General features: G+C 47.0%; 1 protein-coding gene across 2 annotated transcripts in view; it reads right to left on the bottom strand.

Moving 5' to 3' along the window:
• Positions 1–25,298, bottom strand: part of LOC140396153 (PDZ domain-containing RING finger protein 4-like) — a 623,004-nt gene that overhangs the window by 31,250 nt on the left and 566,456 nt on the right. For both annotated transcript variants that reach the window (XM_072484373.1, XM_072484374.1), the window contains 2 exons: positions 8,451–8,552; positions 3,107–3,169 (listed from right to left, as the gene is read on the bottom strand). In XM_072484373.1, coding sequence (XP_072340474.1) covers positions 3,107–3,169; positions 8,451–8,552 — 165 coding nt within the window. The remainder of the gene's footprint in view (positions 1–3,106; positions 3,170–8,450; positions 8,553–25,298) is intronic.

Here is a 25,298-nt window from a genome sequence, read left to right as displayed (position 1 = left end):
TTTTTAAATTTAGAGTACCCAATTATTATTTTAGTGTGGCCAATCCACCTACACTGCTCATTAGGGTTGTTGGGGTGAAACCCACGCAGACACGGGGAGAATGTGCAAACTCCACACAGACAGGGGCTGGTTTAGCACAGTGGGCTAAATAGCTGACTTGTAATGCAGAACAATGCCAGCAGTGCGGGTTCAATTCCCGTACCAGCCTCCCCGAACAGGCGCCGGAATGTGGCGACTGGGGGCTTTTCACAGTAACTTCATTGAAGCCTACTTGTGACAATAAGCTATTATTCCAGTGACCCAGGGCCAGGATCGAATCCGGGTCCTCAGCGCCATAGGCAGCAGTACTAATCACTGTGCCGCCCCCTATAATCTTCTTTGCCCTAAAGGAGAATATTCACAGCTTCGCTTGCTTGAATTTAATCCTTCATCCCTGGTTATCATTTGAGTAAAAGTGCTTTGGGCACTCTCCAAAGTCTTGATATCCTTCTAAAAGTGGGCTGCCAAGAATAGGAAACAATACTCCAACTGAGACCTTCCCAGCCATTTATAAAGTTTCAGTGTAACCCCCTAGCTCCTGACATCTTATGCCTCTATTTATGAAGCTCAGGCTCTCCTGTGCATTCTGAACATCTCATCAACTTGTCCTTCCGGCTTCAGAGATTTGTGTAGATGAATTCCCAGGTCTCGGTCCCTGCACTCACTGCCTTTAAAATGGCGCCATTTTGTATATTATACTGTTCCACTTTCGTCCTCCCAAAGTGCACCGGTTCACACTTCTCCACATAAAATTTAATCTGCCATGTGACACTTCACCAGTCTACCTACATCCTCCGAATGTCTGCAACTGACCTCCTCATCCTTTGCTACCTTTTCAAATTTGGTCATCTGAACAATTTGAAATGATGCCAGTCAAGTTCATTCACACCAATCAAAATTAGCAGTGGCGCTGATATTGAATGGTTGTAAATTGGGAGAGGGAAGTGTGCAGCGGGACCTGGGTGTCCTTGCTTACCTTCAGCGAATAGTGCACATGCAGATGCAGCAGGCGGTAAAGAATGCTAATGGTATGTTGGCCTTCATCGCAAGAGGTTTCGAGTATGGGAGCAGGGATGTGTTGCTGCAATTATGCAGGGCCTTGGTGAGGCCACACTTGGAGTATTGTGTGCAGTTTTGGTCTCCTTCTCGGAGGAAGGATGTTCTTGCTCTTGAGGGAGTGCAGCGAAGGTTTACCAGACTGATTCCAGGGATGGCGGGACTGTCATATGAGGAGAGATTTACTAGGTTGGGATTGTTCTCGTTGGAGTTCAGAAGAATGAGGGGGGGATCTCATGGAGACTTATAAAATTCTAACAGGACTAGACAGGGTAAATGCAGGGAAGATGTTACCAATGATGGGTGTGTCCAGAACCAAGGGTCACAGCCTGAGGATTCAGGGTAAACCATTTTGGACAGAGATAAGGAGACATTTCTTCACATAAAGAGTGGTGAGCCTGTGGAATTCATTGCCCCAGGAAGTAGTTGATGCTAAAACTTTGAATATATTCAAGAGGCGGCTGGATATAGCACTTGGGGAGAATGGGACCAAAGGCTATGGGCAGCACGGTAGCATTGTGGATAGCACAATTGCTTCACAGCTCCAGGGTCCCAGGTTCGATTCCGGCTTGGATCACTGTCTGTGCGGAGTCTGCACATCTTCCCCGTGTGTGTGTGGGTTTCCTCCGGGTGCTCCGGTTTCCTCCCACAGTCTAAAGATGTGCAGGTTAGGTGGATTGGCCATGATAAAAAAAAATTGCCCTTAGTGTCCAAAATTGCCCTTAGTGTTGGGTGGGGTTACTGGGTTATGGGGATAGGGTGGTGGTGTGGGCTTGGGTAGGGTGCTCTTTCCAAGAGCCGGTGCAGACCCGATGGCCCGAATAGCCTCCTTCTGCACTGTAAATTCTATAATAAATTCTATGATGATAAAGCAGGATTAGGCTATTGAGTTGGATAATCAGCCATGATCGTGATGAATAACTGAGCAGGCTCGAAGGGCCAAAAGGCCTCCTCCTGCTCCTATGTATCTATGTCCCTTCACACTCTGTACTTCCCTCCAGTGTGGGACATCTAGTTGTGTTCTGACACCCATTGCAGAGATAAAATAAAGATTATTATTATTTTATTATAAAATCTATGATAAACCAACTGAAACAAACACCAATAACTCAGTACATTATAAAATATGGACTTTCTTCTTTGTACAAATGTTAAGGTTTTGCTAGCAATCGCAAATAGACCAACAAGCAAAGGGTTGTGTCAAAGAATGAAGGTAATAATAATTTTTATTAGTGTCACAAGTAGGCTTACATTCCCACTACAATGAAGTTTAGTGGGCAGCACAATGGTTGGCAGTTGTTTCACAGCTCCGGGTCCCAGGTTCGACTCCTGGCTTGGGTCACTGTCTGTGCGGAGTCGCCTCGTTCTCCCAGTGTCTGCTTGGGTTTCCTCCGGGTGCTCCGGTTTCCTCCCACAGTCCAAAGATGTGCAGGTGAGCTGGATTGCCTCTTGCATCCAAAAAGGTTAGGTGGGGTTACTGGGTACGGGGATAGGGTGGAGGCATGGGCTTAAGTAGGGTGCTCTTTGCAAGGGCCGGTGCAGAGTCAATGGGCTGAATGGCCTCCTTCTGCACTGTAATTTCTATCATTCAGGTTACTCCAATGGGTGTCACTGTAAAAAAGCAGCTATTTTGTGACAACAGCTTTATTTTTAAAAATCTCATTTTGGTGTGAGCCCATGCTTCTGCATGGAGAATTCAAAAGGGTCCAGTCTGATTGTTGCTATGGTGATAACAGTCTGTGTAGCAGGTCCAGACGTGGTAAGGCACCAGCTGTGGGGCTGCTTTCTTCACATCGAACTGGTAGACAGCCCATTGGAATAAAACCTGCTATTGGCTTATCTCCCAGGTGCAGCTTTGGATTTAGTTGTACATCTGAGGCTTGACCCTCAAAGGCTGCCACCTGCTTGATAATTTATTTTTGTTTTACACACGTTGCCACAAGCCTTGCGTGTTGGTCTCAGCCACAAGACCGATCATTTCAGTCGCACAAACACTTCAAACAACACTCACCTGAACGATCCGATCTCCCTCTCTGATGCGCCCATCTTTGGCGGCAATGCTATTCGGGTCAACCTGCAAATGAAAAAGCGTTTTAATGGTTCAAGGTCTGACAGAGCAGATGCAAGAGGGTGAATGGCTGACTCCTGTCCCTACACAATGAATAATCCTGGCATTTCAATGCGATTACGTTCAATCTTGTATCCCACAGCTGTAATATACGTTGAGTGTGAATTTATAATCCATACATTTTAACCAGTGCTCAATGTTGGGCAAAGGAATTATATGATTCTATATTACCTGAAAATAGGCCCCCTTTGAAATAATGCACCTGCCAGGGGGCCAGGATATCTGGTGAGCGTTGACAAGTTTCAGACGAGGGCCTGACTTTGCATTGTCACTCACCCTTAGCAAGTAAAAAGTTAATGGTTCTCAGTGTCCCTCTTGACCATCTATTTTTAAAAGTTTTTTCCTAAAAATGAGCAATTGTAGCGTGGCCAATCCACCGACCCTGCACATCTTTGGGTTGTGGGAGGGCAGCACGGTGGCGCAGTGGGTTAGCCCTGTTGCCTCACGGTGCCGAGGTCCCAGGTTTGATCCCGGCTCTGGGTTACTGTCCGTGTGGAGTTTGCACATTCTCCCCGTGTTTCGCCAGAGATGTGCAAGGTAGGTGAATTTGCCACGCTAAATTGCCCTGTAATTGGAAAAAATGAATTGGGTACACTAAATTAAAAAAAAGAAGAAATCTTTGGGTTGTGGGGCTGAGACCTACGCAGATACAGGGAGAATGTGCAAACTCCACACAGACAGTGGCACAGGGTCAGGGTCAAACCCTGTGTCGTGAGGCAGCAGTGCTAGCCAGTGCACCACCGTGTCATCCCCTCTTGACCATCTATTAACTGTGCCATGTTCTGTGTTCAGACTGCAGTCGAAACTATTCTGGACTTGCACAAAATTATTTTGATGGTAAACACTGGTGTCTTGTGGATATGTAGAGTTAGGACAGCAGCAAACTTCCTCCAAAAGCTACAGCTTCCCAAGTTGATCAAGTCTCATTTACTGTGGAATAGCTCCTCGGCAGGCAGGTCACTGAGGAATGATGTCCATTTAAGTAGTGAGATAGAGATGCTCCTAAGTGACACAGACAGAGTTGGGCTCAAGCTCCAAAGGTATAATTTAAACTAACTAAAATAACAGCATGTAATGCCCAGGGCTGCAAATCGATAAAATATTTGCACTCTGAAAGGAATGAAGTTTAAATCTGGAGCATTCCCCAACAGGTATACGCGGTTCACGTTCTACTTGGTTAATGCTGATCAGTGACAGAAGCTTATCCAGTTTGTGTACAATTATATCTCAACACAATTTAGGAGAAAAGTACAATTTTTACACCACTTCATTATCTGTCAGATGCGCTCGGAACAAACAGCAAATAAGGAATTTTACAAGAAGGGGCCGACATTTAGTTGATCAGATGAGGTTGTGGCAACCATGATTCACAGTTGCCCTCATCTGATACTGGTTCTTGTTATTGTGTGTTGCAGAATTTGGGATACAAATTACACTCCATCAAAGTCACCACTGTGCAGAGTTGAGTGATGACCCTGCCAACAAGGGGCACTCCTATCTATCACCTTTGGCACAATCACTATCTTCAGCTATTCATTTCTCTCATTTTACTTTAGGATTCCTGTTTAAATGGTTATTTCTGTGTAATGTTCCCCGTTTTGTTTCTCATCTGTGATTGGCTTTTGATATATTATTGCCAAACACGCTTCACAATTTTCCTTTTTAATGATTGCGATCTTTGAATCACTTTGACCGCATCATCGTTGTCCCTTCCTTTGGGATGTCAAGTCTGATCAAATATGTTCCAGGCTTTCAGTTTGCACAATCTCTGTGAATGAAATATTGTCATTGCAGCATTCGAGCTGCATTACAATGAGCTATACTGCTGTATTAACAGGATATCAGTTCAAAATAAGATAAACGATATCATTCCGTTTCTCCTCGCCTTTTAAAAAAATTATTAATGAGCCACTTCATCGGCTTAATTTAGTCTACATTTTCTCCCCAAACTAAACACCTGGGCAGTGACCTGGAAAATCAAAACTTGGCAGCTTCTACAGCAGGCAGGCTCCCCCTCCCCAGGGTCTACATCAGGTAGCCCCCTCCTCCCCAGGGTCTACACCAGGCAGGGGGATCTCCTCCCCAGGGTCTATACCAGGCAGCCTCCTCCTTTCCAGGGTCTACACCAGACAGGCTCCCCCTCCCCAGGGTCTACACCAGGCAGCCCCCTCCTCCCCCAGGATCTACACCAGGCAGGGGTAATCCCCTCCCCATGGTCTACACCAGGCAGGGGTAATCCCCTCCCCAGGGTCTACACCAGGCAGGGGGAAACCTCCTCCCCCAGGGTCAAAACCAGGCAGGGGGACCTCTCCCCCAGGGTCTACACCAGGCAGGGGTAATCCCCTCCCCAGGGTCTACACCAGACAGTGCCCTCCTCCCCAGGGTCAACACCAGGCAGGGGGAACCACTCCCCCAGGGTCTACACCAGGCAGAGGTAATCCCCTCCCCAGGGTCTACACCAGACAGTGCCCTCCTCCCCAGGGTCAACACCAGGCAGGAGGACCCCTTTCCCAGTGTCTTCAGTGGACAGGAACATCCCTCCAGACAAGCAATGACCATCTCCTACAAGAGAGGGTCTAACCATTGCCCCATGACATTCAATGCCATTACCATGGCTGAATCGCTCACTATCAGCAGCCTGGGGTTATCATTGACCACATACTGAACTGGACTAGCCATATAAATCCTGTGGCTACAGAGCAGGTCAGAAGGAGCTGAAGGAGGCCATTTGGGTCTGCACCGACGATTGGAAAGAGCACCCTACCAAGGCCCTTACCTGTAACCCTGCCTAACCGTTGAACATTAAGGGGAAATTTACCACAGCCAATCCACCTAACCTGCTCATCTTTGGACTGTGGGAGGAAACCAGAGCACCCGGAGGAAACCCACGCAGACACGGGGTGAACGTGCAGACTCTACACGACAGTCACCGATAGCTGGAATCAAACTCGGGTCCGTGGTTCTGTGAGGCAGCGATGCTAACAACTATGCCACCACTCCTGTGGTGAATAACTCACATCCTGGCTCCACAAAGCCTGTCCACCATCCCATAAGGCACAAAGCAGGAGTGTAATGGAATAGTCTCCAATTGCCTGGATGAATGCAGTTCCAACAACACTCAAGAAATTTGGCATCCATCCAGGCCAAAGCAGCCCCTCTTAATTGGCACCTCTTCCACAAATATTCATTCCTCCACCATTGATGCACATGAGCATCAGTGTGTACCGTCTACAAGTTGCCCTGCAGCAACTCACCAAAGCACCTTCCTAACCCATGACCACTGTCATCTAGAACGATAAGGGCAGCAACACCTGGATGTTCCCTCTGAATCCACTCACCTTCCTGACTTGGAAATATTTATAGCCATTCCTGCAAGGGGGCAATGGTCCTATAAAATCAATCTGGAGGTTAGTCCAGGGGCCATTAACGGGTCGGGTGTGGCTGAGTTGAGCCTTTTTGGCATATCTGTCCGCTCCCCAGGATCTACACCAGGCAGGTAAACCTCACGCCCAGGGTCTACACCAGGCAAGGGGACCCATTTTCTCAAAGTCAAAACCATGCAGGCAGAACCCTCCCCCCAGTGTTTAAACCAGGCGTGGGGACTCCTTCCCCAGGGTCAGCACCAGTGTCACGGGGACCCCTCTCTCCCAAGGGCGGGGATCCCTCCCCCAGCTTCTCCACCAGGCAGTAGGATCATCCCACCCCTAGGTCAGCACCAGACAAGTGTCTCTCTGTCAGGCTTCTGCCCAGATTCTGAGGTGTAAAATGGTGTTCACTAATTTCAAACTCATTTGTGTATCTGGAATTTTCTCTCGCCCGCTGTCCATTTGCCAAGTCTGGGTAAACTTTAGAAATGAGCCTTTTGCTTCCTTTCGAGTATGATTGTTTTTGCCCACTTGAAGAATTGACTAGATTAGTCTGTGATGTACACAAATGTGATTGTCAAACAAGTAAAACGCAATGCTGCCCTTCGAACTAAACAGAGTCTGGATGAGTATATTTGCCCACAGCAGCAAAGGTGTTAAACTGCAGCTGTTCCCTTGGTACATAAATGGTTAACTGTAGGAGTGTAGGCCCACATCTACAATCATCGAATTTACAGCACAGAAAATGGGATACATGCCTGGGTTAGCTCTCCATCCGCACCCTCACCCACCGTATCCTTTTATACACTCCCTCCATCCCATTCCTCTTTAAATACCTAATGTAAGTTAAATCTTGTCACAGGTGTATAGCTGCAGTCGGGGTACAGATGATGAGAAACAAGCTGAACTGAGGAGAGTGCCTCAATTTCCCCTACATCAGAGCCTAAGGAATAAGGTGCTGAAGCTACAGGATTTGAGTAGATGGGGCAGGCATGGCCAGCACCGATTCAGCTGCAGATCTCTGCATTTCTTGTTAACAGAGAAACGCGCCTCCCCGTGGCGATTTGCCTTTGCACAGTCCTGTAGATAGTTAGCAATGCAACCAGCTGGTGGCATCAGGCGTACATCACGTGGCTTGAGATACCGCCCCATTGGTAGTAAGACGTACAAGAGAATAATCACATTTTGAGTAGCTCCAGGAGAATTCACAGAATTCATTTAGTAGCCTTTGTTGTATAGTAATTAGTTAGTCATCTTTCCACGTATTTGTTGATAAATCATCTTTCTAATTAAACAACTAAATGTTCTGTGTACATCATTGCAACAGCCATAGCACAGGACACAACACCCTCCCCGTCCCTATAACTTGATCCCACAATGTGGCTTTATTGGAATGGCAAAGAGTGTATCACAAAGAGCGATCTCAACAATTACGGCCTGCCACAATGTATACATTTTAATTATTAATGTTACATTCAACGGTGAATGCTCCTGATTGTGCTGGTGTAACATTTTCTTTACGTAGGCAATCTTGTCACTCCCCCCCCCCGGCCCCAGCACCCTTCTATTAGTCCTCTGAATCTGGAGCTTTGGTTGTTGGATGGAAGCTTTGTGTAAAGCAGAGTGTGAGCATGTAGTCAACTTGATTTTTACCATTTGGTTTTTTTTTGCTCTGGCAATGTTCAGTAATTAAGATCTACCATTAAAACATTTGCTTAAAATGAATAGGCTGTAATAATCACATTACCCGGGCAATGCAATTTACCACAATTAGGAGTGACAACACTTGGCCCAGTGCCAACCCTCAACAGTCAGGTCCATTAAAGACCATTGCTTGCTCAGTTCCTTCCACAGCAGCTTACCTCACTGACATAGATCCCGCTATCGTCCTCGTCGTCATCTGTCCTGTAGCAGACAGTCAGGCCCAGCTTCTCCTGGCTACTGATGCGGCAAAGTTCAACCTCCTGAAAGAAAACACAGCACCAAAGCTGTGAGTTACGTTTCTTTATTTCCCTCCTGCTCTTACACTGTTCCACAACTCGCTTAGCCTGCTTCCGAAGCATTGCATATTTCAATCTCCCGAGGCACGTTTTCTTCCCAGCAAAGGCATATTTAGCTGGCCTGGCAACTGAAAAAAATAAATAAAGTGGACCTCTTATCACAGGCAATCATTGCAAACATTTTAGTATAAAATCCTCCGTCTCACATATAGTTGATGTTTGCAGTGACTGCAGGTGTGAACTGGTTCTAGTGATGTACCTTTATTTGAGCCCGACATATTTATGATAGGTTTGCACACAGATATTTCAGGGTAATGCTGGTAAAATATTCGTATAGCTTGAGAGCGGAACTTTGATTTAACACACAACTGTATCGTTGCATGGCCGTAGAGTTAGGTCAATATCTTCAAACTGGAAAAGTTTAATTCAGGTATGGTACCCATTTAAGAAAGAGGGGATAATGGACATTTTAAAGCGAAAAATATCACTTTCCTCTATGACGAAGGTTCTTCTCTAAGCTAATGCCAAGAGCTGAACAGAACAGCGAGCTCAATTGGCTGGACGGCTGATTCGTGATGCGGAGCATCGCCAACAGCACGGGTTCAATTGCCGTACTGGCTGAGGTTACCCATGAAGGCCCCAACCTTTCAACCTTGCCCCTTGCCTGACGTGTGGCAACTCTCAGGTTAAATCACCACCAGTCAGCTCTCCCCCTCAAAGGGGAGAGCAGTCTATGGTCCTCAGAGACTCGAGCAATTTTCATTACATTTCACAAAAGGCCTTTACTATGACAAATATTTGCACTAGGATTGACAGAAAGTGAGTTGGAATTTGTTAGTTCACCTGTTCCATCAACAGATTCTAATCAGCAACATACTTGTTGGAAAGCATAACGGTATTCTTTAAAAAATAACCTATTCTTGTTCTTCCCTTCTTTATGCATTATTGGGAGGAAATTGATGGGGTGGCACATTTCTTCTGGACACTCCATGCCCAAAGATTCTTTGTGGGGCAACTACCAGTGGATTCTACCAACATTTCACAGTTCACTTGCATGGAGCTCCAATAACACTCAAGGAGTTTGCCATTATACAGACCAAAGCAACCTGGCACACCATCCACCACAGCACCTTCAAACATTCACTCCTTCAATCAACGACATGCAGTGTTGATGTTTGCAAGATGCAACGTCCAAACCCGCGATCTCCTTCGCCTAGAAGGACAAGGTAAGAAGTCTTACAACACCAGGTTAAAGTCCAACAGGTTTGTTTTGATGTCACTAGCTTTCGGAGCACTGCTCCTTCCTCAAGTTCACCTGAGGAAGGAGCAGCGCTCCGAAAGCTAGTGACATCGAAACAAACCTGTTGGACTTTAACCTGGTGTTGTAAGACTTCTTACTGTGCTCACTCCAGTCCAACACCGGCATCTCCACATCATAGAAGGACAAGGGTAGCAGACACATGGGAACAGCGCCAATTTGCATATCCCTCTCCGAGCCACACATCCTGACTTGGAAATATATTGTCTTGCCTTCACTAACACAGGATCAAAATCAGCACTCCTCTGCTCAAGAAGTCGGCTCACCACCACCTTCTGAAGGGAATCTGGGGTATGGGCAATAAATTCTGGCCTAACTAGTAAAGCCCATATCCCATGAGCGACACGGTAGCACAGTGGTTAGCACTGTTGCTTCACAACGCCAGGGAACCGATTCGATTCCAAGCTTGGGTCACTGTCTGTGCAGAGTCTGTACGTTCTCCACGTGTCTGTGTGGGTTTCCTCCGAGTTCTCCAGTTTCCTCCCAATAGTCCCAAAAGAGGTGCTGTTCGGTGAATTGGACATTTTGAATTCTCCCTCTGTGTACCTGAACAGGCGTCGGAGTGTGGCGACCTGGGGATTTTCACAGTAACTTCATTGCAGTGTTAGTGTAAGCCTACTTGTGACAATAATAAAGATCAGAAGATTATAAGATGAAAGAATAAAAAAGATATTCTGCCCTATCGCCATATCCAAGAATGCAGAGCTGTGCTTTCGACTCCTTTGTGCAGAAATGTTTCCTTCAGTGACTCAGATCACACAAAGAGGGGCAGGAATGGTAAAGAGTTAAAGAGACAGGGAAATTAAAATCAAAGAGGGAGTGAAAATGAGAAATTCATCTCAAGATCCAAAGCAGACGGAAAACGTATTAATCTTGCGATTAAAACCAGAAATGGAAGCACCAGAACTCTCAATTACTAAATGTTCCTTTTTTGATATTGCCGATGGCATAGATTAACCAACACTGACCACATGGAATCCAGCACTGTTACTGAAAATATTACTGTCTTATCCAATAAAACCGGATTTAAATAAAAATGACTAAAAATAGGATAACAGTAAATCTCCTTTCACAAGCTTCCGACAGCTATAATTATTGTTCAATAGCCACTTAGCTGCAAATTCCTTCTCAACTTTAAGCCAAGATATTTGACCAAATAAATGACTGCATTACCTCACGTTCTTGACTCCCCTACTGGATATATAATGCAAACACAGGTCATAGTCTTAAACACTGTGCTGAAAACCCCAGGCAATAGCAGATAGCAGGAGAGGTGGCAGTTGAGATGAGCCAATGGCACATTGAACGCTAGCGAGACAAGTTGAGAGTTCATGTCAACAGGCACCCCATTCTATTCCAGCACTCTGGCAATGTATGGAAGAACAGGAGCTTTTGAGTGGTGTGGTGGAGGTTTCATACGCAGTTCCACACAAGCTTTCCTGCTCCTCTCTCCATCGGTTCAGTGCAGTTCATTTATTTTTTGATAACAAGAGAAATCTATCAGAGAACGAACTGGACTATAAACTTCACTGCAATGGAAGTTTGTGTTCAATTGAATTGGCCTAAACTACTTTTGAGATGAATAGCTCAGCCACTCTGACACATTGTGACCAGTCACATGCAGGTTGTGTGACACATAAAATTGTACGGCACGGAAGAAGGCCAATTGGCCCTTCATGAGTGTGCTGGCTCTCTGCAAGAACGAAGCAGATGGTCTCACTCACCTGCCTTGCCCCACAGCCCTCCAAATCTTTCCTCTTCCGTTGCTTATCCAATTCTCGTTTGCAAACTACAGTTCAATCCATTTTCACCACACTCTCAAGCCGCACATTCCAGACCCTAACCACATGCTGTATTAAAATGATTTTCCTCACATTGTCTCTCCCTACTTGCAGAAGTTTATTTCTCTTTCCCCACACATAAAGGTGTTGGAAATTTGGTTCTTAGTTTAAACAAGTCAGATGTCTCCTTGCACAGTGCGGTGTTTGGCCAAAACCCCGTATTAAACTAGCTGACCTCAGATTGGGGTTGTTGCTCGTGGGGAGAGAGGCAGGATAGTGGGATTTTACAACTGGTCTCAGTTGTAAAATTCCTGTTCTGCAGGCTGCGATGATTCCTACTTGTTGATCCAGTGACCTCTGCTGGATTGATTCACCGGAGGAAGGAGCAGTGCTCCGAAAGCTAGTGATTTGAAACAAACATGTTGGACTTTAATCTGGTGTTATAAGACTGTGCCCACCCCAGTACAACGCCGGCATCTCCACATCATGAATATTTTTAAGGCAGCAGTGGATAGGTTCTTGAAAATGAAATGAAATGAAAATCGCTTATTGTCACAAGTAGGCTTCAAATGAAGTTACTGTGAAAAGCCCCTAGTCTCCACATTCCGGCGCCTGTTCGGGGAGGCTGGTATCAAGATGGATGTATCTTGATAAGCAAAGGGATGAAAGGTTACTGTGGGTAGGCAGGAATGTGGGGTTGAGGTTACAATCAAATCAGCCATGACCTTATTGAATGGCGGGGCAGCCTCGAGGGGCCGAGTGGCCCCCCTCCTGCATCATATCCATATGTTCACATGGTGCTGCTTCGGGTGAATAGGCTGAAGGTGCTTCCTGTCAGAGTTCACCCAAGAGAAAAAACCAACAAGCTTGCATTTCAACATCCTCCTTCACTCCTCAACAAGCTCCAAAGGGCTTTTTACAGACAATGATGTATTTTGTAAGCATAGTCACTGTTGTAATTAGGTAAATAAAATTGGCGCCCTGTATAGGGACAGGTATCGAGTTCTGTGGAACTACTGAAGCTGAATGTACCTTCAAGAGCAAGTAAGGGGGGGGGGGTGCAAGGTTTAAAAGCAAAACCCGTCTTTCAATCCAACACAACCTGCTCTTTCCCAATATTACTATTCCAATGGAATTTTGTTTGGCTAAAACTCTTGAAAATGGATTTTTACTCTCAGTCAGTTTAGAGGTTAGGGTTGACCAACAAGCCACCACACCGTTGCCTGCACTTCAAGGAGATGAGGAGTTTTGGACAGCTCTTTCAGTCATATACAAGCTGGCCCACATCACAGTATGTTTGATGGATGTATCTAGAATATAATTAAAATTGAGTTTCCCCAGCCTATTAGGCAGGGTGTGATATGACAGAAACGTTATCCTAGCAATCACAAAGCCATTACAACCCTGACTCCGTCTATAGAGTGACAAAACAAATTTGAATATATATCAGCCATAAGCAGATGTATTCATTTAATTTAACATGTTGAAGATTGTGTCGACGTGTAACAAAAGCAAAGTGTAAAACTGCACACCACTGCTGAATTGTTCCATCCAGGGATAGGCAGTGTAAAGGGTGGAGAGAGAGCTCCCCCGCTTTATAATGTCCACTGCACATCATGCAGGAAACATCATTTCCTGTAATTAGTCCAGAGCAAAGGGAAGGGAATGAATGAGAAAAGGACAAAGACTAGAGGCTAAGAAAGGAAGTGGGAGACAAAGAGGGAAAGCAGAAAGGAGGTAAATAAAAAAAGGGAAAGGAAAGGAGCGAGGAGAGGAAAGAGAGCTAAAAAAAAAAGAGAAGGAAAGGGGACGGAACGGAATGCAGGGGAGGGGAAAAAGGGGAGCAAAGAAAAAATAAAGGTCGAAAGGAAAAGGGAAGGGAAAGAGAGGTTGAAGGAGGGGAAGAGTGAAAGAAACTGATGAAAGAGTCAGGATATAAAGAAGAATAAAGGAAATAGAGAGGCTAAGGGAGAAAGGGGAAAGAGAAAGTGACTGCACTTCCACTGGGATAGGAAGCACAACACCAAACGTCTCGAAACAGCACAGGCATCATGCTGTCAAGCAGACAGAGCCCCCTGACGAGTGATGGAATGCTGTTGCTAACTCAAACATGCTCGGGAGTTTTAATTTTCTGCCCTCGCTGGGAAAGACAAAGCGAACCACAGAGGAAATCCTGCAGACCCGTCCGGCAATCTCATTCCAGCCTCGTTTCCCGGTGCACAGCCCCAAAAAAAAACACACACACGCTGGGCATCTCCGACTCTTAAATCTCTCCTGAGCAAGTCCTGAAAAGAAATATATTTGGAGCACTCTGGCATATTTGTTCATGCGGCCTGCCTGTCACTTGCCTCTTCCCCCCCCCCCCCTCCCAAGCTGGTGACACATACCAGGGGTGAGAAGCAGGGAAGTAAATTGGGAAATTCATTACCGGTGACAGCTATGGATGACAACTGTCACAGGTGCCTTGAAAGTCAGCATTATACCGAGAGCGACTGTAAACACAGGCATAATTTACAGAACATAAACATTCCAGCAACACAATGCAGCCCTTTATCCAGCCACATTGTACAATTAACCAGTGGGTGGGCTGCTTTTCTTTCTGGCCCTGAATCACCGGGCCCTGCAAATTAACTGGCTTTTCTATTTCCATTGGTTTAAGTTGCTCCTTTTATTTGGGCAAAGCAGATCATTGACAATTAATTCAACTGATTCGTCTTAATCTCCACGTTGCACCAGGGCACCCTGATAACGATGCGAGGCTATTCATGAAGGACGGCTTACCTCTTGTGCGAACAAACAAAAAGCTCAAAGAAAAAATAAAAACAATTTTTCTTAAAAAGTACCTGGTTTCACTTCGAACTTCAGAAAATCAAAGCACACGACAACGTTCGTCACGGAGGACAAAGGCCAGATTCATTCTGACAAACGTTCAAGATGCCTGCTCGCTTAAGGGTAGAAGCTAGAGCTCATTGTGCGCCCTGCAATCCTAGTCCCACCTTTAGCTTCTGACCTGCCTTTCCCTCTCTCCAATCTTTCCAATGTCTCTCTAATTTATTGATACTTCTATGTGCAGTCTCCCTCTGTGCATTGTTATCCCAAAGCTCTTACATGCTATTCTTAAATCCTTAAATTAAGGGACAGGCAATTTAAGACTGAGAGGAGGAGGAATTTCTTCTACTGCGACGGTAGTGGTGAATCTTTGGGAACTGATAGCTTTCTAGAGACTAATGATATCAAGGGATATGCTGATAGCGCAGGAAAGTGGCTTTGGGGAAGACAGTCAGCCATGATCTAATTGAATGGTGGACGGGTTAAATCATGGCCTACTCCTGCTCCTATGTTCCTAACCTCACTGTGTTGAACCCAAGTCTTAGAATCGTAGGGTGGGATCTACCAGGCCGAAAAGCAGCGCGGCACAATGCAACCGGTAGATGCCAGGAGATCCCACTTCCCGAATCTACTCGGCTCACCACGCCTCGTGACATCTAATGCGATCTGGTGAGACATCACAATCCCACCTATTGTGGGCGGGATCACTTTCTGGCAAATCTGCATATTAGAGTGAGACAGCTAGTCTCACTCTAATATGCGCTCTTGAGATCTAACCATGGCGTGGGAGCGACCTTGGAGAGCACCGTTCAGTTCTGGCCTCCACATGGGGGCCAGACAGAACGGCACTTGTGGGAGTCGCCCAGAGAATTGGAGGCCCCCAGGTGCATGCCCTCTGGGCAGGGTGGTACCCTGGCAGTGCCACATGGGTGCCAGCCTAGCACTGTCAAAATGCCATGGTGGCACTGTTTGCGCACCACTGATCGGGCTACGGTGTGACTGCGCGGGTGTTTGGGGCTGGAAACTGGGGACCACCTTATAGTGAGTTTGGTGGTCGCATTAGGGGCTCGAGAGATCGGGACGCCATTTAAAAATGGTATCCCGATCTCTTGCTGCACTGAAGAGTTTGAGCGAGCGAGCTCTTCAGTGCAGAAAAAAGGGCCAAGTGCGTCCTCATCAGCGAGTTCTTTGCTGAGGCCCCTGATCTACCAGATGGACGTTAGATAGCAGGGTTTTTCTCGGTGCTCTGAGCACCGGGAAACACCCGGCTAATCTTGCGCGCTACCGATCTGTCTCCACTCGGGCACATTGCGGCCATAGAATCCCGACAGAGCTGAAGGATGCCATTCGGCCCATTAGGTCTGTCGTGACCCTCTGAAAGAGCACCCTACCTAGGCCCACTACCCTTCCCTATCACCTCAACCTCACCTAACCGTTGAACACGAAGGAGCAATTTGCGTGGCTAATCCACATAACCTGCACATCTAATTCAGTCTTATTCTCTCCTAATCTCATTAATTTCTTTCCTTGTGCATACAGTGTTCAGGCTTTTGATTTCCAAGCTTGGTATCATCTGTCCTCCACCTCTCAACCCTGGTGGTATATATATCCAAGCCCCTCAACGATAATCAGACCAAGCCCATCACTATCTTGAAGTGGTGCTAGCAAATAGACTGTCATTCCAAATAATAATAATAATCTTTATTGTCACAAGTCAGCTTACATTAACACTGCAATGAAGTTACTGTGAAAAGCCCCACATTCCAGCGTTGTGTTCGGGTACACAGAATTCAGAATGTCCAATTCACCGAACATCACGTCTTTTGGGATTTGTGAGAGGAAACCAGAGGAAACCCACGTCGACACAGGGAGAACATGCAAACGCCACACAGACAGTCACCCAAGGCGGGATTCGAACCTGGGACTCTGGAGTTGTGAAGCAACAGTGCTAACCACTGTGCTACCGTGCAACCCAAATATGTACAAAGCCTTGAGATTTGACTCACTAAATGGTAGTTGACTTCACAGCTTTCCACCTCTAATCCTTCAGCTCAGAACACTGTGACATTACATACTCACGGTTTCTTCAGTTTGATCGGAATAAACTCAGTGACCACGACCACGGCTAAAATTACACAGAAAAGAAATTCCAGACATCCAGTGAATGTCACTGATCCCTTCAATTTACCTGCCTCCCCCGCCACCCAGCCTCGCCTCCCCCACCACCAGCCTCTGTGCTGGTTCAAAACCAAGAAACTAGATTCTCAAATAAGTCCAGAAAACAGTTAGTTCTGAAATGAACGCACACAGCAATACTCAGTAAGAGTGGAGACCTGCCAATCAACTCCTTTCTCCTATTTTTTCCCCCACCTTTCCCAAGGATGGAAACTTGTGCCCGGGTTACAATGACAGATCCCAGGGGGACAATACAGCCAGGGTACAGTGCCACAGCACCAGGAGGAGGGAACAGACAGGGTGCAGTACAACAGGCACCAGGAGGAGAGTACCGCGAGGGTACAGTGTCACAGACAACAGGGGGGCTGAACAGTCAGGTATTACGATCCCGGACCAGATCTCAAAAGTGGCACTGGACAGAAACCCCAATGTTTTATTTTAGTTTTGTAAGACTGTGACGGAAGGATACCTCACTCCAGGAGTGATTTCACGTAAAATCGGGATATGCTATATTAAAACAAACTTTCTTATTAAAGTATTAAAATATCTTTTATTTTATTTTCCAATTAAGGGGCAATTTAGCATGGCCAATCCCCCTGCCCTGGACATCTTTTGGGTTGTGGGGGTGAGATCCACACAGACACAGGGAGAATGTGCAAACTCCATCCGGACAGTGACCGTGGGCCGGGATTGAACCCAGATCCTGAGCACTGTGAGGCAGCAGTGCTAACCACGGCACCACTATGCCGCCCGGTATTAAAATATCTTTAACATCACATAGGAGAATAGCTTACAATTACCCCTTAAACAATGCTAATCAATACAGTGACACATAGCCCTTAACTACTATCTTTACTTCCATTTAAACAACAAAAGCATCTCAGCTCCCAATCCACTTTTAAATACAGTTAGCACTCAAGAATACTTGTTGCAAAGAGATGTCTTGAAACGCCACTTTGAAACAGAGAAGTCTTTTGACACTGCTTTCAAGAAAGAGATCTGACCCTGTCAAAACAATACAGGATCTCTAGCTGAAGTCCTCAGAAAACTGCTTTCAAAGCTTGACTTCCAGTTCCCAAATGTTTGGGAAGAAATTGCTAGTCTGTCTACAGATGGATCATTAACTGAACTGTATCGAGAGCAGATGTTTGACTTTTGTTCGATCCCAATCTAAAACCTAAACTGAAACCTCAAGACTGGACTGCTTCAGCCCTTGGCACCTCCCATTAACTAAATCATCTTACCAAGCTGAAACACTCTAGGCGGGCTCTACCAGTCGCATTGCGCCCAAAAAGTAGCGTGGCGCAATACGATTGGTAGATGCTGGGAAATCCCACTTCCAGAATCTACCCGGTTCGCCACGCCTCGCGAGATCTAACGCTTCCCGCTAAATCTGCATATTGGAGTGAATCGCACTCTAATATGCGTTCACAAGATCTAACCCCCCCTCGCCTTGGAGACCTCGGATGAGCGCTGTTCAGTGCTGGTCTCCGCAAACAGGAACCATACAGAACACATATGGGTATGTTCCAGGGGATCGGAGACTCCCAGGTGCACACCCTCTTGGCAAGGTGGTACCCTGGCACTGCTGATGTCAGCTGGGCACCCTGGCACTGTTAGCTTAGCAACCTAACAGCCTGGCACTGCAAAGGTGCCCAAGTGCCATTGCCTCCTGGCAGGGGCATTCCAGGGTGTCAGCCTGGCACTGCAAAGGTGCCCAAGTGCCATTGCCTACAGGCAAGGGCATTTCAGGGTGCCAGCTTGGCACTACAAGGTGCTACACTGCCTTTTTTGAGTGGCGGTAATTGGGCTGCGGGGTGCCCTGTGTGAGTGTGGAGGGGTGAGTTGGGACCGGGGTGTGGATTCAGGGGTCACATAGGGGGCTCAAGACATCGGCAAGCAGAACTCCTCAGCGCAGAATACAGAGCTAAGGACGGCCTTGTCGGGGAGTTCCCGCTGAGGCCTCTGGTCCACCCGGATGGGCATTAGATAGCAGGGTGCTTCTTGGCGCTCCGAGCACTGGGGAACACCCAGCTAATATCGTGCTATTGGACTATGCCCCCATTTGGGACGATCGTGCCCAATGTCTCCAATTGTGCACTCTCCAGAACATACATGGACTTACAGTGCAGAAGGAGGCCATTCGGCCCATCGAGTCTGCACCGACCCACTTAAGCCCTCATTTCCACCCTATTCCCGTAACTCAATAACCCCTCCTAACCGTTTTGGTCACTAAGGGCAATTTATCATGGCCAATCTACCTAACCTGCACATCTTTGGACTGTGGGAGGAAACCGGAGCACCCGGAGGAAACCCACGCAGACACGGGGAGAATGTGCAGACTCCGCCCAGACAGTGACCTAGCAGAGAATCGAACCTGGGACCCTGGCGCTGTGAAGCAACAGTGCTATCCACTTGTGCTACCGTGTTGCCCTAGGGAACCCTCTTAATCCAAATAAAAATCCAGTAACCCAAACTTTTATGATTTTTTAATTGGGCCCCTGGCTCCCCCTAAAAGCCGAGCTGTCTTGCAAATCAGGATTTTTAAAAACACCACTGCAGGGGTCATACATAATATTAACCTAGGCTTCGAACCCTGACTGCACCAAATACATATAATACAATATATCTGAAATTCCTGCATTCATCACACAGGATATGGTGTCACAGACACCAGGGGGAGGGTAAAGTGCCATAGACACCAGGGTGACTGTATAGTGAGGATACAGTGCCATGACACCAGGGGGCAATACAGCCAGAGCACAGTTCTGAATTTTCCTTCCGAGCCTCAGCAGTGAGCATTGGTGAGTTATTTTCTAAATTGCCCTTAGAGTCCCAAAAAGGTTAGGTGGGATTACTGGGTTTTGGGGATATGGTGGAGGTGTGGGCTTAGGTACGGTGCCCTTTCCAAGGGCTGGTTCAGACTTGATGGGCCGAATGGCCTCCTTCTGCACTGTAAATTCTATGAAACCTATGAAATCTGGATGGTGATCAGGATTTTTGGTGTTGCCTCGTGCAACCCGACCACAATTCTGGTGACATTAAGGTGATTCAGCTTATCCGAGTGGTGAAATGTGGGACCGATGCACATTAGGGTCATATTACATGGAATTTAACATCGAGCCACATGGTGGACATTGCTGTCCACTGTTTGTGTGAAATGGTCTGACAACTTGATATTAAAAAAAGATTGTTGCAAAAGTGATCTTTAAATTTCCTCCTCTTCTCTCATCTCATCTGTTGTCCACAGATCTTGAAATCAATGCGACCAATCTGGGGCAGCTCAGTACCCAGAAACTACACAGCTGGATGATATATTGCATGCCCAGAAGCAGCATTCTCCCAGGATTGGGGACTCTACTCAGTACCCATGCCAGGCCAGTCAAAAGTTACTTTCTCTCACTGTTTTCCTAAGAGTGAGTCCAGATATATGCTTTGATAATGTCAGGCCAAATAGCAGGTAGACCTGGATCATGGGGCGGGATTCTCTACTCCCCCGGCGAAGAGGTTCACGACGGCGCGGGACGGCCCCGGTCCCGACCGATTCAGGCCCTGACAATGGGCCAGGATCGGGGCTGCGTCATCTACACGCGCCAGGCCTTGTCGCCCGCGTAAAAGCGGCGCCGCTTAGATGACGCGGCCGGCGCCGCATAACGGGCGTCATCCGCGCATGCGTGGTTGTCGTCCTCTCTAAATCCGTCCCGCAAGAAGATGGGGGACGGATCTTGCGGGGCCGCGGAAGGAAGGTGGTCCTCCTTCAGAGAGGACGGCTCGACGATCGGTGGGCACCGATCGCGGGCCACCCCACATTCCAGGTGAAGCCCGGTGCAGGATCCCCCCTCGCCCCCCCACAGGCCGCCCCCCCACAGGCCGCCCCCCCCAGTGTTCATGCACTGCCCACGACTGCAGCGACCAGGTGTGGACGGCGCCGGTGGGAACCCGCCGTTTTGGCCTGCCGCTCGGCCCATCCGGGCCTCAGAATAGCGGGGGTGCCGGAGAATCGCCATTTTGGGTGTCTCCGGCGATTCTCCGGCCTGCGAAACTCGATCGGGCCGTTCCCGCCGCTTGGGGGAATCGCGGGAGGGCTTCGGACCGGCGTCCCCGGATATTCTGGTGGCCCAGGCGATTCTCCCAACCGGCGTGGGAGTGGAGAATCGCGCCCATGGTGTTTGAGATATTTGGGGTGGGATTCTCCGTTGGCAGGATCCTCCGCTTCACCCGCAGCGCACTTACACCTGCGGATTTCCCGACGGTGGGGGGCTGGCCACAATAGGGAACCCCATTGACCAGCTGCAGGGTCGAAGGATCGCTCTGCTAACGGGCCGTGCCAGAAAAATGGGTCTGACAGGATGGAAAATCCCACCCCTGACCTTTTGTTACAAAGGTTCAAAACAATTTTTGAGGTTGTATGTTTCTCTTTGATTCAATTTTTGAACAAAAAATTGTTCATCTAAACTTTATCCAGGTTCAAGAATAACTTTCATAAAGGAGTTGGGTATATACTTGAAAAAGAGAGATTTGCAGGACTGTGAGGCAAGAAGAGAGTGCGACTAATTGGACAGCTGTTTCAAAAGGTAGAACAAGCACAATGGGCTGGGTTCTCTGCAGCCCCGTGCCAAAATCGTGTTTGGCGCAGGGGTGGAGAATCCACTTTTATGCGAGAATCGGGCCCGGCGCGGCTCCTGCGATTCTCCGCTCCGGCATGGTTCTAACCACGTCTGGCCGGTCGGGATTCTCGCGGCCGCCCTGGTGGGGGGTTCAAGTACAGGGGGGAGACCTTATGGGCGGCCGGGGTGGCGATCGGGTGGGTTAGATGGAGTGGCACGGGGCAGATCGTTGGGACCTTGTTTGTTGGTCCACCGGCTGAGTCCGCCATCACTTTCGGCTCGGCTGCTGGAGGCCGCCGCCGTGCGCATGCACGGACTCGGAACCAGAAGTGCAGGGGCCCGTATCCGCAGCTAAAGCTGTGAGAAGTGCTCCGGGGCCCCGCCAGCTCCCTGCAGCTAGGTGAATTGCTCTTAATTTGTTTCAGGAAAGTCTGGCGTGAAATACCAGCGTTTTTACACCGGCGGAGGGATAAAGCCCCATTTTTGGAGAATCCAGCTCAATGGCTTTTTATCGGATATATATTTCTATAATTTATTTTAGGTACATCTATAATAGTTTCCAGTGAATCATAATCTGTTTAGTGGCAGCTACAATCTGATATTAGGCTAGACCCTGATAATTCAACTAGATTTTGGAGCATCAACCTTTTGGACAGGAGTGTGGTGGGTGGGAATATTTACTACCGACCGAAGGGCCACCATCGTCATAAGAGACATTATTCCTTGCAAGGATAGGTAACCTGTGTAATCATCACTGCACAGTTGTTCATTGTAAGGCTGGGATGTACAATGGTTCCTACCTGGAACCAGCTGCACCTTTCAAGGAAATAGTATGATTTTATTTTGTTTAGCGAATGACCATTATATTAATTCAATATTTGCTAAAATATTATGCAGAAATGCCGGGAGGTTGGTTAGCCAAGTTTGCTGAACAACTGGTTTGTGATGCACAGCAATGGCAACAGCGCGGGAGCATGGTGGCACACTGGTTAGAACTGCTGCCTCACAGCTCCAAGGTCCCAGGTTCAATTCTGGCCTCGGGTGACTGTCTGTGTGGAGTTTGCAGTTTCCCCCATGTCTACGTGGGTTTCTGCTGGGTGCTCCAGTTTCCTCCCACAGTTCAGAGATGTGAAGGTTAGGCGAATTGGCCACGCTAAATTACCCTTTAGTGTCCAAAAGGTTAGGTGGGGTTACTGGATTACGGGGAAAGGGTGGTGGCATGGGCTTAAGGAGGGTGCTCTTTCCAAGGGCCGGTGCAGACTCGATGGGCCGAATGGCATCCTTCTGCACTGTAACATCTATGAATTCCCATATTGGCTGCGGTTACCAATGAAGTCCCCACCTTCTCAACCTTGTCCCTCGCCTGAGGTGTGGTGACCCTCAGGTTAATCACCACCAGTCGGCTCTCTCTCAAAGGGGAAAGCTCTGGAACTCCGGCAACGTTCATACAGAAATGCAGCCTATTGAGTCAAATCACAATGTTAAACGGGTGAATCGCTTGTGCTTCAGATTCTGCTACAACAATGCTCAATCGCTCTCATGATGGGATGAAAACACAACTATGCAAAACAATGAGACAATTACTTTTGAAACTTGAGACAGGTATGCTGCATAAGTACTGCCTTTGGTACATGAAACAAAATAGCAAGTAGCTCCCCTCTCCTCTCACTCGCAGTGTAGAGGATACATCTGATGGAAAATTTGTGAAGTAGAAGCAGTGTGCGTCTTGTTAGGGAAGTTGTTTGTTCTTGACAAGTTAGGCGAGGAAGTGTGTACACCGCCGAGCTGGATAAGCATTAATTGCCTCTTCCAAAGGGCTTAGAATAGTGACACAGCATCCAGCTGCACACTCCCCACAGGCCTGAGAAAGAAAGCTTCGCCCCTCTCTCTCCGTCAACAGAGCATCCATTCTGAACTCTCCAAAATAAACCAGCCTCAGTTTTAAACCTCAAGAATGCAAATTGATTTAACTTTGTAGGAATCCAACTCCATGAACCAATGAAAAATACGAAAGACTGTCAAGGCAATGTTATCTTCAGGAGGTAAAAAGAGGGGGAATGGAAGAAGAAAATCATCTTTGCCTGAAAGACTGAATGTAAAAAGTTAGGGCAAACAATGAAGACAGATGCTGAATATTCCTGTATGTATCAGTATAAGTTGAAAGTTAAATTCCAACCAATCCCTCCACACCACTGCTCTACTTGCCTGTTGCCTATCTTAGTCAATACAAGAATTGTTGGCCTTGATAACTTGTCAATAAAATGTGGACAGTAATCTTCCAACATAAATAATTGTCAGCTTAGGCAATAAATTCTCATGATTGTAATTGTTGTCATGATCCGAGGTGAGATCAATAACTTTTGGAAATAAAGTAGAAATTCCAGTTAATAGCTGAAAGAATGACACGTCAAGAGTACACATTTTAAGATGTTTACTGTAACAAATGACTAAACACATTGTTAGCTGACGCATCTTTGAAGGAACGTATTCTAAACCAGAGAATGGACAACACTCACTCAATATTCTTAGCACAATTGAGAGATCACATCTTACAGATATACTTGACACTGTAATTTAGGCATTCAATTAAAATCAATTCAAAGTGATTCTTAGTTCCCAAGGGTTTATTGCTGTTCTTTTCTTTTCGTAGCCTGATAACTTACAATTTTAAAACTGCTTCCCATGGTGAGTTTTTTTCCATAAAGGTTCTCCCTCTAACCCAAGCTAGGTAACTCTTCCAGCCTTGTTTTTACTCCCCACCTGTCTGTTCAATCTGAGTGTGAGCTTCCACATATTCCTGCATAATATAATAATCGCTTATTGTAACAAGTAGGCTTCAATGAAATTACTGTGAAAAGCCCCTAGTCGCCACATTCCGTCACCTGTTCAGGGAGGCCGATACGGGAATTGAACCCGCGCTGCTAGCCTTGTTCTGCATTACAAGCCAGCTGTTTAGCCTGGCAAACAGTAGAGACGTTTTTGGCATAGAATCGAGAATCAAAGGATTAACAGTGCAGAAGGAGGCCATTCAGCCCATCGAGTCTGCACCGGCTCTTGGAAAGAGCACCCTACCCAAGCCCACACCCCCACCCCAGTACCCCCACCCAACCCAGCCCAACCTTTTTGGACACTAAGGGCAAATAAACATGGCCAATCCACCTAACCTGCACATCTTAGGACTGTGGGAGGAAAGCAGAGCACCAGGAGGAAATCTACGCAGACATGGGGAGAAAGTGCAAACTCCACACAGACAGGTGGAATCAAACTTGGGACCTTGGAGCTGTGAAGCAACTGTGTTAACCTCTGTGCTACCGTGCCCCCCCCCCCTCCTCTGGCTGCTCCCTCTCTCCCAGGTCCAGACACACTCCAAACTCCGTGATATTCAGTGATTTTCTCATAAAGCATGTCGTCTAATCTTTACCATGGCTTTCTCTGCATCCTTCCCCATGGGAATGTGAATCACATGGGCCTTGCACCCATGTAAAAATGCTAATTATCCATCCTTGAGATCCTAAATCTCTTTCATCGTGAAACTAAATGGACAGGTTAAAGTACAACTGTTTACAACGCAATATTCTCAACATTTTCCCAGGTCTTTGGAGATGCACAGTCTTTACTGTAAACACACAGGCTCCAGCCTTTGCCTCCAAGCATTTTACCTTGCATTTTCCTGGCAAAACAATCTCAGCCTTTCTTTGATCTCTAACAATCAAACCACCCAGGCTTACGATCAGGCAGAATTCAGGCTGCATGATCCTCTATATTTAACGTTAAAATTAAAGACACAGCCCCAAAACATAATCTTCTAAACCTCATAACTGTGACACTGTTCTGTCCCTTCATTCAGTCACTCAGCTGAAATATGAACGCCCAGGTGGATCACGCAAAGAAAAAAATGGTCTTTTAATTTATTACACTGCACTCTGTCATCGTTCCTGCAAAATGTTCAACACAGATATTACATTCCTGGAGCAGTCATCTGCAACCACACTCACACAAA

The sequence above is a fragment of the Scyliorhinus torazame genome, chromosome 19 (assembly GCF_047496885.1).
Source record: "Scyliorhinus torazame isolate Kashiwa2021f chromosome 19, sScyTor2.1, whole genome shotgun sequence".
Lineage (NCBI taxonomy): Eukaryota > Metazoa > Chordata > Chondrichthyes > Carcharhiniformes > Scyliorhinidae > Scyliorhinus > Scyliorhinus torazame.
Note: the sequence above shows the minus strand (reverse complement) of the source record. Positions and strands in the feature narration are given on the sequence as shown.